The sequence below is a fragment of the Pipistrellus kuhlii genome, unplaced genomic scaffold (assembly GCF_014108245.1).
Source record: "Pipistrellus kuhlii isolate mPipKuh1 unplaced genomic scaffold, mPipKuh1.p scaffold_m20_p_84, whole genome shotgun sequence".
Classification (NCBI taxonomy): domain Eukaryota; kingdom Metazoa; phylum Chordata; class Mammalia; order Chiroptera; family Vespertilionidae; genus Pipistrellus; species Pipistrellus kuhlii.
The window spans coordinates 577,649-592,001 of record NW_023425589.1 but is presented as its reverse complement, the minus strand read 5'-3'; the positions used below and the strand labels follow the sequence as shown (position 1 = coordinate 592,001).

Here is a 14,353-nt window from a genome sequence, read left to right as displayed (position 1 = left end):
CCCGCACCCCCGGCTGGGAATGTGCGGTGGAGGGGGTTTGGGCTTGACGGGGGACCTCAGGCCACACACCCCTCCCCCAGCACCGGGCAGGCGGCCCTGAGGCTGCACCCCCCACCTGGAGGAGCTTGATAGGGTGGGGCCAGCCAGGTCTGGATCTCACCCAATAGAAGTGGGGCTGGCTGGGGCTGGGTCTCCTGCGTGTTTGACATGCGTGCGTGTGGGTGGTGGGTGGGGATTTGACTCTGGGTCCCATGGCACGCCCTAGACCACATGTGTCAAACACAAGGCCCGCGGGCCAAATCCGTCCCGCCAGGCCTTGCAATGTGGCCCGCACCGCGCTGTCATCACTGCACTCCGCTGCGTTTCCATCACAATGACAGTTTATGACTGTTCAGTAAACCATTCGGCCCGCGATTTAGGCTGGATTTTAGATTTTGGCCCCTTCTCTGATTGAGTTCGACACCCCTAGCCTAGACTCTGATAGGAGGGAAATTTGAAACGTATTTTTATTGATTTCAGAGAGGAAGGAAGAGGGAGAGATAGAAACATCCACGATGATGAGAGAGAATCATGGATTAGCTGCCTCCTGCACATCCCCCAGTGGGGATCGAGCCCACAATCCAGGCATGTGCCCTTGACCGGAATCAAACCTGGGACCTTTCAGTTCACAGGCTGATGTTCTATCCACTGAGGCAAACTGGCTAGGGCAGGAGGGAGATTTTATATACATTTTACTAATTTTCTTTCATCTCTTGACACTTCTATTATAGAGAACGGGCAATTGGCAATATTAAAATATTTCTTCTAATTAATTCCCTTTTAATGTGCATGACTTTCGTGCACCAGGCCTCTACTTACAAATAACTAGAGGCCTGTTGGGCCTTCCGGCTGGCAGCCAGGGCCTTCTTCCATTCCGTGCTGCCCCCTGGTGGTCAGCTCACGTCTTAGTGAGCGATCCAACTCCCGGTCTCCTGGTCGAACTCCCGAGGGGACACTTTGCATAGTAGCCTTTTATATAGCTAGATGCTTCTATGAACATGTATGTACATGCTTTGCTTTGTTTTTAGTAGCTGTTTTCAGTTTTGGGGGTATATATCCAAAAAGGAAACTGTTAGGTCAAGGTTCTCCATAGAAACAGAACCAACAGGATATGTGTGTATATATATATATAGATAGGAAGGGACTTTAAGGAATTGGCTCACATGACGGTGGAGCTTGCTGAGTCTAAACTCGGATGGGGTGGTGGGCAGGCTGGGGCCTCAGGAAAGAGTTTCGGCTGAGAAGGCCAGTCAGGCAGGATGGAGAACCAGGAAGGGCTGACCTAGCACTGTGGTCGGCAAACTCCTTAGTCAACAGAGCCAAATATAAACAGGACAACGACTGACATCTCTTTGGAGAGCCACATCTTTTAAAACTTAAACTCCTTCTAACGCCACTTCTTCAACATAGACTCGCCCAGGCCGTGGTATTGTGTGGAAGAGCCACACTCAAGGGGCCAAAGAGACGCGTGTGGCTCTCGAGCCGCAGTTTGCCGACCACGGGGTTAGAGTGTCATCTTTCTATACCAAGGTTTCGGGCTTGTTCCCCAGTCAGGGCACATACAAGCAATCAATGAAGGCATTAATAAATCGAACAACCAATCGATGTTTCTCTCGCTCTCTCTTTCTCTCTCCCTTTTTCTCTGTCTAAAATCAATCAATAAAAACACCCTCCCAGAAACATCCAGAGTAATGTTTAAAAAAAATATTTTTTATTGAGTTTTAGAGAGAGAAGAAGGGGGGCAGAGAGAGCGAGAGAAAGGGAGAGGGAGAGGGAGAAAGGAACATCGATGTGAGAGTGTAACATCAATCAGCTGCCTCTTGCACGCCCCCTACTGAGGGTCAGGCATGCAGCCCTGGCGGGAAATCAAACCAGCGACCTTTTGGTGCACAGGCTGCTGCTCAGCCATCTGGGCTGCACTGGCCGGGGCCGGGGGAATGTTTGCCCAAACATCTGGGCACTTGGGTCCAGCAAGTGGGCAATGACATGAGGCTTATGTCCCCTTTATGGAGGAAGCTCATTGATGTTCATCACTCTCCTGGATTCTGCTAGAACAGCACCAGACCCGGCCCAGAGGGCTGCCTGTTCCTGAAAGGTTCTGCTTTCACGTCCCCATGAGTCCTACGACCACACCCTTAGCACTTTCCGAAAATACCCGCAGGAACCCGCCGCACCCAGCTGTCCCTCCTCTGTCCCTTGGGCCCCAGCTGTGTCTGTGGGACACTGTTTCAGCGGTTCTGGGCTCTTTCTGTATTTATGTATGTATTTATTTATTTATTTAATTATATTTTATTGATTTTTTTTTACAGAGAGGAAGGGAGAGGGACAGAGAAATAAAAATATCGATGAGAGAGAGACATCAATCAGCTGCCTCTTGCACACCCTCTACTGGGGATGTGCCTGCAACCAAGGTACATGCCCTTGACTGGAATCGAACCTGGGCCGGACCGGTTTTGGCGCAGTGAGAGAGCGTTGGCCCTGGCGACTGAAAGGTACGGGGTTTCTGTCGGGGCAAAGGGCAGTACCGTGGTTGCAGACACATCCCGAGTAGGGTGTGCAAGAGACTGAGGGATGATTCCCTTCTCTCTTCGAGGTTGCCTAATCTCTATTCCTCTCTCTTCCTCTCTGTGAAAAATCAATAAAATATATTAAAAAAACACAGACAAAAAAACCTGGGACCTTTCAGTCTGCAGGCCAAAGCTCTATCCACTGAGCCAAACCGGTTAGGGCTATTTTTATTTTTTTAAAATATATTTTTATTGATTTCAGAGGGAAGGGTGAGGGAGAGAGAAACATCAATGATGAGAAGAACCACTGATTGGCTGCCTTCCGCAGGCCCCCCCACTGGGGACAGGCCGGGCATGTGCCCTTGACCAGAATTGAACCCAGGACCCTTCAGTCCTCAGAGCCGAACTGGCTAGGGCTGGGCTCTCATTTTTAAAAAAATATATATCTAATTAATTTTTTACAGAGAGAAAGGGAGAGGGATAGAAAGTTAGAAAAACCGATGAGAGAGAAACATCCATCAGCTGCCTCCGGCACATCCCCCGCTGGAGATATGCCCACAACCAAGGTACACGCCCTTGACTGGAATCGAACCCGGGACCCCTCAGTTCACAGACTGACGCTCTATCCACTGAGCCAAACCAGTCAGGCTGGGCTCTCGTTTTAAAGACCCTCATGACCCTCCCAGATGGTCCCTGGTATGTAGATGCCCAGTGCCCTGTGACCACAGCCCCCAGGGCGCTGCTATGCTTCTCCTTGGAAATCATCACCCTGGGGTCCCTCATGTCCTGCTTAGGATGCCCCAGAGCAGCCTGGCACCGAGTGGTCCATGTGGCTTCATTCCCGATCAACACACATGCCTGCCTGGGTTGCAGGCTCCCTCCTGCATGCACGAGGCAGCCAATCAATGCTTCTCCACCTGAGGACATTTCCCCACCGATATTTAGAGAGAGTGGAAGGCGGGGAGGGAAAGAGGGGAGAGAAAAACCAATGTGAGAGGGACTCATCGATTGGTTGCCTCCCACATGCAGCCCCACTGGGGCCTGGAATCGAACCCGAGACACTAACCAGTGGGCTACATAAGCCGAGCTCTCTTCCCCTCTTAATGCCCCAGGAATCCCCCAAATGCCCAGGAGCCCTAGTATAATGTGCCTGTCATCCCACCGGGAGACCCTGTGGCCTGTGAAGATGATCTCAGGGCCCGGCTTGGTTGGTTACATCGTTACCCCGATAGGCCAAGGCTGTGGGCTCGATCCCGGATCAGGACACGTACAAGGATCAGCTAATGAATGCTTCAATAAGTGGAACAATAAACCGATATTTCTTCCTCAAACCAATTAAAAAAGGAAAAAATGGTCCTGGTCTGCGTTCCTCGGCGGCTAGGGCATTGGCCAGTGCACAGAAGGGTCGCAGGTTCGATTCCCGGTCAAGGGCATGTACCTGGGTTGCAGGTTCGAGGCCTGGCCGTGGCTGGAGTGTGTGCAGGAGGCAACCAATCCATGTGTCTCTCTCATGTGCATGTTTGTCTCCCCGCCCCCTTTCTCTCTCTCTCTCTTTCCTCCTCATCCTCCTCCTCCCCACCCCCCTTCTGCTCTAAAACTCAATACCCTCAGGCGAGGATTAACAGCAGCAGCAAAAGGTGGTCTCGGTGCCCTGGGCTGTCCCAGCACCAGCCGCATGGCCTGGTCCCCCGCACCCCACCGCTTGCTGGAACTCCGTCCGCCGAGTCCTGCAGGGCCTCGGAGGACCCGCCCTGCCCCGGTCGTTGGTAACCTCAGGCCTCCTCCCAGCTCCTTGGGGCCCTGATAGCACAGTCCTGAGGCCCAGGACAGCCTCTTAAAGGACCCACTAGTGTCCCTCCACCCTGGGGCCTCCCGATGGGCCTGAGCCCTCAGAGAACCAGCCACCGGGCCTTCAGCCCCAGGCCCTCTCCCCGCCACCCTCACGTTTGTTTTTAATTAAATATATTTTATTGATTTTTTAAACTGTTTTTCCCTTTAACTGTTTTCTTAAATATATATTTTATTGATTTTACACAGAGAGGAACTGAGAGGGATAGAGTTAGAAACGTCGATGAGAGAGAAACATGGACCAGCTAGCTGCCTCTTGCACACCCCCCACTGGGGATGTGCCCGCAACCAAGGTACATGCCCTTGAGCAGAATCGAACCTGGGACCTTTCAGCCTGCAGGCCGATGCTCTATCCATTGAGCCAAACTGGTCTCGGCTATTTTATTGATTTTTTACAGAGAAAGGATGAGGAATAGAGAGTTAGAAACATCGATGAGAGAGAATCATCGACCAGCTGCCTCCTGCACACCCCCCATCGGGGATGTGCCTGCAACCAAGATACATGCCCTGGACCAGAATCGAACCCGGGACCCTTCAGTCAGCAGGCCGACGCTCTATCCCCTGAGGCAAACTGGTTTGGGCTCACTTTCAGTTTCTGTCATGAAGCTAATCCAGGCCCCCTGCACCCACCCCTGGCTTCTGTCTCTTATTGTCCCTCACCAGGTCTTCCTATCCAGAACGTCCCTGTGAATGATGGACAGACAGACACAGTGTCAGGCAGTTAAGTAGACAGATAATCAATACCCAGATGCCCGGCTAGTGTGGCTCAGTGGTTGAACATCGACCTATGAACCAGGAGGTCACAGTTCGATTCTGGGTCAGGGCCCAGGCCCAGGTTGTGGGCTTGATCCTCAGTGTGGGGTGTGCGGGAGGCAGCCGATCAATGACCTCTCTCATCATTGATGTTTCTCTCTCTCTCCCTCTCCCTCCCTCTGTTATCATGTCCCAATGGGCCAACCAACAGTATATATTTAAAAAAAATACAGACGGACAAGGAGTCAGATATAGACAGACAAAACAGACAGTTACACAGATGGAGAACTAGTCAGAGTGATAGCAAAATCAATAGACAGAAAAATATTTCATAGAAGCAATTAGACAGAGCCCCCAGGACCGGCTATGACCCCTCCAGCTGGCAGAAAACCATCACTTACCCAGGACCCTCCTCACCCTCCCCTCCCCGCCCCCATTCTGTCTGCTTCCCCTCATTGTGAGGTCCCGGCCAGAGGGGACTGGAGGCCCCACTAAAAAGGCCTCCGAGGTCCTCCTCCAGGGCCCTGTAAGCCCCCTCAGGTGCCCTGGGTCCTTCCTGATCGTTAACATCCCCCTAGGGTTCTGCTCTGTTGACGAGGACCCTGAGCCAATCCCAGGACAGCCCTGGGGTCAAGTCCTTGGATCTCCCCCTCCCCTTTCCCGCCCCCCCCCCCCCCCAGGGCCCTACGCACTGTCCGGGCCTTCCCTGTGGCCCAGGTCCTGCTGTAACCCTCAGCCGTCTCCAGGCCCTGCGTTACCAACACTGGGTGTCCTAGGACCTGCTGCCTGTCCCATCAGCCATCACTCCACCTCCCATCAGACCTCGCAGACCTACTTAACACCGCATCCTCCGAGTCCTCTGGTTCCTGATGAAATGTCCTCAGACCCTGAGCGCTCAGAGGACCCCCTGGGCCCTATTACAATGGACGCAGCCTTCCCTTATGTAGCCTTGGAGTCACCAAATGGACTCGGGGTGTCCCCTCTGAGCACTGCCTGGAACCTAGGAGATTGCCTCTTAGACCTATCATGAAGTCTTTTACTAAAATAAAAAAGAAAAAAAAGAAAAACATCGATTTGTTGTCCCACTTTCATTGGTTGCATGAGGTCTTTTATTAAAAAAAAACAAAAAACCTGGGGGGAGGAAGAGAGAGAGAAAAAGAGAAACATTGTTGTTCCACTCTTATTTTTTTTAATATATTTTATTGATTCTTTACAGAGAGGAAGAGAGAGGGATAGAGTTAGAAACATTGATGAGAATCATCAATCAGCTGCCTCTTGCACACCCCCTACTGGGGATGTGCCCGCAACCAAGGCACATGCCCTTGACCGGAATCGAACCTGGGACCTTCCAGTCCGCAGGCTGACGCTCTATCCACTGAGCCACACCGGTTTTGGCTGTTGTTCCCCTCTTTCATCGGTTGCTTCTTGTGTGTGCCCTGATCGGGGATCAAACCGGAAACCGTGGTGCATCAGGACGATGCTCTCACCAGCTGAGCTACCAGCCAGAACCCCACCATGAAGACTTTGGGTCCTGGTAACAGTCCAGGGGCCACACCAGTAGTGCCGATGGCTGCCTAACCCGGAGCCAGAGTGGCTTAAAGCAGCCCAGCTGTGCTGTCAGCTCTGGAGACCGGAGTCCAGCACGGCCCCGGGTCCTGTAAGCATGTCCCGCGGGCCAATCACAGGCAACAAAGCCACGGCAGGACCAGTTCCTGACCTGCGGCCCCCGTTCCGGTCTCAGGGCCGCCTGGCTGGCAGCTCAGGTGGTTAGAGCAGCTGTTCCACCGAACCGAACAGCTGTCGGCCGCCGTGGCGGGGCCTGTGTGACACCCATGAGCCAGACGGCCGGGGCAGGCTGCACAGCGGGTGACGGCCTCGCTCAGGAGGGCTCACCGCTCCCGAGCCCCCCACCGGCCCCGTGTGTTTGTCAGTGAGTGAAGGCACGAGCGACGGCCTTCTGGTCTGATATGCCCCTAAAGCTCCTCTAGAATGTTCCAGCAGGATCTATCCCCCTGTCATAACAGGGATACAGCTGGGCCCTCTATGGTCAGTCCCCAGTTTCCCCATGGCCGGCTGAGGGCAGCACTAAAATACACCTCACAGACACACACACCACACACTCACACACACCACCCACACCACACCACCCACCCACACACCCACACACACTCACACACCCCACACACACCACACCACCCACACTCACACCACACACAATCACACACCACACACACACCACCCACACACACACACTTACACACTACACACACACACACAACAGACACATACACACATCCCCACACCACACTCACCCACACACCAGACACACACCAGACACACACACACCACACCACTCACACACACACACCACCCACACACACACTTACACACTACACACACACACACACAGACACATACACACACATCCCCACACCACACTCACCCACACACCAGACACACACACACCACACACACACCCCCCCCCACCACACAGACAGACACACACCCCCCCCCCACCACACAGACACACACACACACACACACACACACACACACACGCCACTGCACCCGACTGCCTCACAGCCCTCGGACGGGCCAGTGCCCGCAGGTGCCCACTCCCCTGAACCCCGGGCCATAAGGTGCCGGCCCGGCAGCTCCTGTTACGGGACCCGGCTCCCGGCACACCCGCAGCGGCCGGGCTCCCGGCTCCCGGCTCCCGGCTCCCGCCACGGGGCTGCAGTGAGGCCGGGCGGCGGGCAGGGCTCCGGGGCGCCAGCCCTCAGGACACACCCACCTGCCCTTCAGCCAAGGGCCCGACACCTAACTTCCCTGTGACTGGCCTATCAGAGGTATGCACCAGAACATTCCAGAAGCCTGCGGAAACAAACTCAGAACCCCATGACGGGCCCGGGATTCCACACCACGCAGCACCGGACCGGCCCACGGAACACAGGGACCAGGGCGGCTCACCAAGGACCCCCGCCCACCGCCTTCTCTAACTCACTTCCCCATATCACTTCCGGAACCAGCTCCACCCAGTAGCTCACGTGACCGCAGCTCGCCCTCCCGGGGGGCAGGGCCCCATGGGCCCATTTCACAGACCGGGAGACTGAGGTCACCCGCCCAAGACCGCGGAGCTGCGAGCAGCAGGCGGGGCTTCAGAGCCTGCGGCCTCAATGTTTGTTTGGAGGCTTCTGCCCCGGCGCTGCTTCCTGTTATTGTCTGATCAAACCCACCCTGGGAAGGTGGGGGTTCAGCCGCATGGAGCAGGCACACCCCACTCCCCGCCTGCCCTCGGAGCTGGGCAGATAAACAGGCAGCACAGTGCAGAGCTGGTACAGTAAATCCGGGAATAGCTGAGAAACAGGACTTACCTGTCCTGTCAACAAAGCAGGGGGGGGGGGCCGGAGGTTTGGCCGAGCGGAAAGGTTAGGAAGCTTTGGAGACCACGGAGTGGGGCGGGGGCCAGGCGGACCTGGGCATGTGCGGGTACAGGACAGCCAGGGCAGGGCTCGGGGGCAGGCCTGCCAGAGGGAGGGGAGGGGAGGGCACAGGCACCCACGCCGCCCGCTCCTCCCGCCAAAGAGAACTGTGGCGCCCACAGGCCCGCCAGAGGGGTCCCCCTGGCAGACCAGGCCAGCCCACCCGGGACGAGGCAGCCTGACATGTTGGGGTGCCAGGAGACGCCCCAACAACTGCTGGGAGGAAACCGGGGAGCCGGGCTGTTGTTGTAAACACGGAGGCCCCACCCTGAGCGGAAGCACCTGCAGGGGGTCCAGGCCCCTCCCTCAGGGTCCGCAGCCCTCCAGGGGCGGGGCGGGCGGGCGTGCCCCCCTGACCTGCCCCTGCCCCTTCCTGTGCTTTGATGTGGCCCCACTTCCTCCGGCAGATCCCCGCCCTTCGGCGCCGCTAAAAGCCGGGCTGCAGCTGATCGGAGCGGCTCTGGACCCGCAGCTCCTCTCCTCCAGGCCCCGTCTCCCAACCCTGTACCATGGCGTGCGGCCCCTGGTACAGGCATGGGAGGCAGGGCCTGGGGGCCCAGCAGCTCCCGCCTGAGCGCGAAGCCACTCCAGCCAGCCCTCCTCCAGCCTCCTCGGGTGAGGATCTCCCCACCTGTCCTCCCTTCTCTGACTGTCCCTCTTCTGAGATCTGAGCCTGTGCCCACCGGTCTGGCCCTGTGGTGTCCAGCTGAGCCCTCTGTTATGTCTCCTTTCTTGGTGTCTCCCGCCCTTTCCCCCCTTTTTGCTTCTGACAACCAACAGCTCCCCCCTCCCGCTCTCCGGCTGTCAGCAATCATTCCGAGTTTGCATGACCACCCATTCCCCCCCTCCTGTTCTCTCTCCACCCAAGGCCCTGCCCGGCCTGTCCTCCCAGGCCCGCCTCCGGGGCTGCCCTCCAGCCGGGCCTTGCTAAGGATCTTTCCCTCAGACCGATGCCCTTACTGGGATTTCCAGGCAAAGGAAGTTTCCAGAATCTGAGACCTGGAGCTCAGGCACTGGGACGCCGAGCAAAGGACCTGCCCCTCAGAGGAGCTTGCTCATCTGCAGAGGGGCATGGCGCCCACTGGGGAGGGGGACTCGGGGGGGAGCCCCTGCCCTGCCCCCCCCCCCCGCTGTCAGAAGAGGAAAGCCAGGCTGAGGACAAGGCCCAGGCTGCGGTGCTTCCTCACCCGCCCCCCCACCGAGGCCAGAAAGCCCCCCCTTCACTTCCTCCCCAGAGGGGGGTGCGGGGGGCAGGGGAAAGAGGGGGTGAGGGCTGAAGCAGCAGCTCAGTGACAGGTAGAAGGTGGTAAGGACCAAAGGAGCCGGGAAGTGCAGCATCTTTAACACAGGCCATCTCTGCCCAGAGACAGGACGGGGGGTGGGAACGTGGTCCCCACCCCCACCTCAGGCCCGGAGGGTAAAAGCCCCATCCTTCTCATCAACCTGCCCCGTCCCCAGGGACATACCTCCCTCCGGTGAGGCCAGACACGGAGGCTGGGACAGAAAATAGCTTTATTGGCGGGGGCGGGAGGGCAGCTCAGAACTTCTGGAACTGCTTCTTGGTGCCGGCGGCCTTGGTGACCTTGAGCACGTTGAAGCGCACCGTCTTGCTCAGGGGCCGGCACTCGCCCACGGTGACAATGTCGCCGATCTGGACGTCTCTGCGGAGGGGGCGGTGTGGATGTTACACGGGGGTCGGGGGCGAGGCCACAGCCAAGCGTCAGTTCCGGGTTCCAGCTCCCCCCCATCATTACTGCCTGAGCGCAGCTCTGTGCGAGGCACCAGGCTCCACACCGTGCAGATGCCCAGACACACCTCCACCAGAGAACTGGGGGCTCCCGGCGGTGGCAGCCCCCCCACCCCAGCCCAGCCCCCAGGTGTCCCATGTCACTGAGACCCGCCGGCAGCGCCCCCCCACCCCCACCCCGCGCTCACCGGAAGCAGGGGGACAGGTGCACGGACATGTTCTTGTGGCGCTTCTCGAAGCGGTTGTACTTGCGGATGTAGTGGAGATAGTCCCGGCGGATGACGATGGTCCTCTGCATCTTCATCTTGGTCACCACGCCTGGGGGAGGGAGGCCGTGGGGTCAGGCTCCTTGGGAAAGGGGACCCCGGGCAGCCCGGAGCATGCTGGGAGCTGCCAAGCAGCGTTAAGAAACCTTGGTTCTGGCATCAGCTATGCCAGTTGGCTTTCTCAGCAGTGCCTGCCACAGGCATCGGAAGACCATCGTGAAAACAGACATCACCTGCCAGGGTCCAGGGTCGGGGGGTGCCTCCAGCCCCTCCTCCCTCAGACCCAGAAAACTGACCCAAGCCCCCGACCGCGGCACTCACCGGACAAGATGCGCCCTCGGATGGAGACGTTACCGGTAAAGGGGCATTTCTTGTCAATGTAGGTGCCCTCAATGGCCTGGAGGGACAAGGAAAAGAAGTTATGCTTGGGGTGATGGGGAAAGAGGTGTGTGTCCGTAATACTCTCAACAATAAGCTTTGTTTTGAAGTAAGGCTTGCCCTAACCGGTTTGGCTCAGTGGATAGAGCGTCAGCCTTCGGACCGAAGGGTCCCAGGTTTTATTCCGGTCAAGAGTACATGCCAGGGTTTCAGGCACATTTCCTGTAAGGGTGTGCAGGAGGCAGCTGATGGATGTTTCTCTCTCATATATGTTTCTAACTCTCTATCCCCTCCCTCTCTGTAAAAATAAAATCAGTAACATGATTAAAGAAGTAAATAAATAAGGCTTGAGTAGGTCGTTCCTGGAAAGAACAGCGGGGTGTGGCCTCAGAGACAAACTACAATTCCCAGCAGCCCTCGGGGGAGGCAGGCGGAAGTGGGCAGGGCAGCTGAGCCGGGCACACGTGCGGAGTCGGGTCCCCTTCTTTCTTCCCAGGGTCCGTACCTCCTTGGGCGTCTTGAATCCCAGGCCGATGTTCTTGTAGTACCGAGGTAGCTTCTCTTTGCCGGTCTCTCCCAGCAGGACCCTCTTCTTGTTTTGGAAGATGGTGGGCTGCTTTTGGTAGGCTCGCTCCGTCTGCAGGGGCGAGGGAGCCGGTGAGCCCGGAGCGGGCCGCAGACCTTCCCGGGACCCCCAGACCCCAACCCTACAAGATCTCCGGCCCCAGAACTGCCTCCGGGGACACTTTGAGCCCAGAGGTCCCTCTAGTTCAGATGGGAACGTAACCCGGGGTTACTGCAGCATTTAAACTCTCAGGCACTTCCCACCGCCTGCAGCATTCATTACTTAGAACCCGGAGTCAGAACCGCATCTCGGACACCTTTCAGCAAGAATGACTGTCCAAGACACAAAGACATCCACCCAGGATCCACTTTTTATCTAACGTGCACCGGGACGGAGGCGGCGCAAATCCAGATAACGCAGGCACGCGCCCTCTCCTCTGCCCGAATTAGCCGCCGCGAAATCGAGGGCGCGCGGAATTAACTCCCCAACCGGGGCGCAGGGTCCCGCTCTCCTGGACACGCGCCTGAGGCCCGGGAAGGCCCCGCCACCGCGGCGTCGGCCGCGAGCTCGCACCTGAATGTCCGCCATCTTCGCGCCGCTTGGAAAAAAAGAAAGCTACTGGGGCGTCCGGGTTTCCTCATCGACTGCGCAGGGGCTGGAGAGGAAGTGACGAAACAGGGGACCCGGTAGCACGGTTTGGGGGCGGGACCGTGGGCGCACCTATGATTGGCCGACGACGCTGATCAAGCAGGTGATTGGACGACGGCACCGACGCCGCAATGATGGCGGGGGGCGGAGAGGCGGGTGGGCACCGTCTCGCGATAGTTCAGCCATTGTCTGGACGCGCTCGTTCACATTAGGAGGGAGGCGTGGCCGGCCTGGAGCCTTCCTATGTTATCGCGAGAGTGACAGGGAGGCGGTCAGAATTCTGCGCGCCGTAAGGTCACGTGGGCCCTGGGGACCGCGTGGCTGTGTCCGTACAGGGCCGGAGCGGGACACGGTGGCCGCCATCTTTCTGTCGGGAGGGAGATCGTGAAGTATTAGGACCTTGTGCGGCGGCGCCGCCGACGTAGTGAGAGGCGGGGGCTGCTCCTGCGCTTTTCCAGGGAAAGTTGTTCTCCGGTGTCCCGTTTCCTCCCAGGGCCCTCCTCCTGGTTTTCTGTTTGTACCGGCGCGGATCGCGAGACCTTTCTGCGATAATGGGAATGTCTGCGCTTTCCAACCCCGTAGCCCCTGAGGACCTGAACTTTTCACTTTAGTCTCAATAGATTTATTGATAAAATTACACGGCGCCAGCCTCCACCACGTTGGGCAGTACAGGACAGGACACATTAAATATGAATGCTTATAAACTTTTAAAAAAATGTCATTTGGGAGTTTAGTTATTTAAATTTGTTTTATAGTTGATAGCTTTGTGAATGTTCAACGATACATTTTTCATTTGTGGCGGTTGTCCTTTTTGGGGTTAGCGTTAACGGGGACTTTCTGTTTTAGAACTCCTGCATTATCTTTATCCTTTTTCTTCGTAGGAAAAAGCAGTTCCTGGAGTTTTTGAACGATTCGGAAAGTACCTATGATATTAGTTTGTGGGGTTTTTTTTTTTGGTTTTTTTTGCAAGGCAGGGCCCACCGCTGTTATCCACAACGCGTGTGAACCTGCGTGAAAGTTACTTAGAAAAAAGCTGAAAGAAAGCGTGCGCCCCGCGGTTTAGGTCTCCAGGCGAGCGATTGGGTGTGATTTCCTCTGGCTTTTCGAATGCTCAGTATTTTGCACATTGTGAGAGTGGTTGGGGAGATCTTGGTGATAAGAGAAAGCAAACACTGCTTCGCTCTGAGCGGAACCCACAATAGGAAGCGGCATTCAGTCTCATCAAACACCTTCTCTCCCTCTGCTGTCTCCCTGCCTTCTTTCCCGTCTGACTTTTAACTCCTTCCTTCCTTCCTGCAGCTCCCCCACCCCCTTTTCATTTGTATGTCACTTATCTAGTTTATGGCTAAATTGGCTTTTTCACCTGCATTATAAGCAGCCGTGGTGTCCAATAATAAACTTCAGCCACCGCTGCCAGATTTCAGACTGTGTCCCAGCACTACATAACAAAAATGCCATGGCTACTAGATCTGGAGCCGTCCCCTCTGAGCACAGAAATGCCTATTAAAACAAGACACTCCTGCCCTAGCCGGTTTGCTCAGTGGATAGAGGGCTGGCCTGTGGACTGAAGGGTCCCGGATTCGATTCTGGGATTCTGGTCAAGGGCACATGCCCGGGTTGTGGGCTCAATCCCTGGTGGAGGGCATGCAGGAGGCATTGACGTTTCTCTCTCCCCCTCTCTGAAATCATTATCGAAAAACACAAAAACCATGACCCTCCCTTATGGCACTCCCATGGACTGGACATGCTTTGGTGGTCACTGGAGCTTTGATTCCTTGCATTTGTGCATCGAGATTTTATTTTTGTTCTCTACTTAAATGTTGTATCTTCTCAGGTGCTGATTGGCCATTTGTATATATATATATATCTGCTTCGGTGAGATGTCTATTCAAAGCTTTGCCTAATTTTCATTTGGTTTGTCTCCTTATTACTGCATTTTAAGAGGTTTTTAAATATACATACTTGGCATGGAAGGCCTTTAAAGATTTCCAAGTATTTTCTGTCTGTGGCTTGCCATCATCTTATCGGTGTCTTCTGAAGTGGCAAGTGTTTTTAATGGATCGTGATTTCGGTGATTGTGCTGCTTTGACAGTTTTGTCAAATTATAGAATCAAGCTTCC

General features: G+C 55.9%; 1 protein-coding gene and 1 non-coding gene across 2 annotated transcripts; both read right to left on the bottom strand.

Moving 5' to 3' along the window:
* Positions 1-10,127: 10,127 nt before the first annotated feature.
* Positions 10,128-12,318, bottom strand: RPS11 (ribosomal protein S11). Its single transcript, XM_036425785.2, has 5 exons — positions 12,159-12,318; positions 11,526-11,657; positions 10,964-11,039; positions 10,565-10,694; positions 10,128-10,290 (listed from the first exon to the last, which is right to left on the bottom strand). Exons 1-5 carry the CDS (start codon positions 12,171-12,173, stop codon positions 10,167-10,169), a joined length of 477 nt encoding a protein of 158 aa, XP_036281678.1. The 5' UTR covers positions 12,174-12,318; the 3' UTR covers positions 10,128-10,166.
* LOC118712228 lies at positions 10,793-10,880 on the bottom strand. Its single transcript, XR_004985982.1, has one exon. It is a non-coding gene; the product is annotated as a small nucleolar RNA SNORD35 (small nucleolar RNA).
* Positions 12,319-14,353: the final 2,035 nt, after the last annotated feature.

Bases quoted from the DNA above. Each gene is read 5' to 3' on its own strand.
- RPS11 (XM_036425785.2), bottom strand. The intron at 10,695-10,963 runs GTGAGTGCCGCG...TCCCTCCCCCAG, and splicing joins CCGAGGGCGCATCTTGTCCG to GCGTGGTGACCAAGATGAAG. The intron at 10,291-10,564 runs GTGAGCGCGGGG...CCCCCTCCGCAG, and splicing joins CACCTGTCCCCCTGCTTCCG to AGACGTCCAGATCGGCGACA.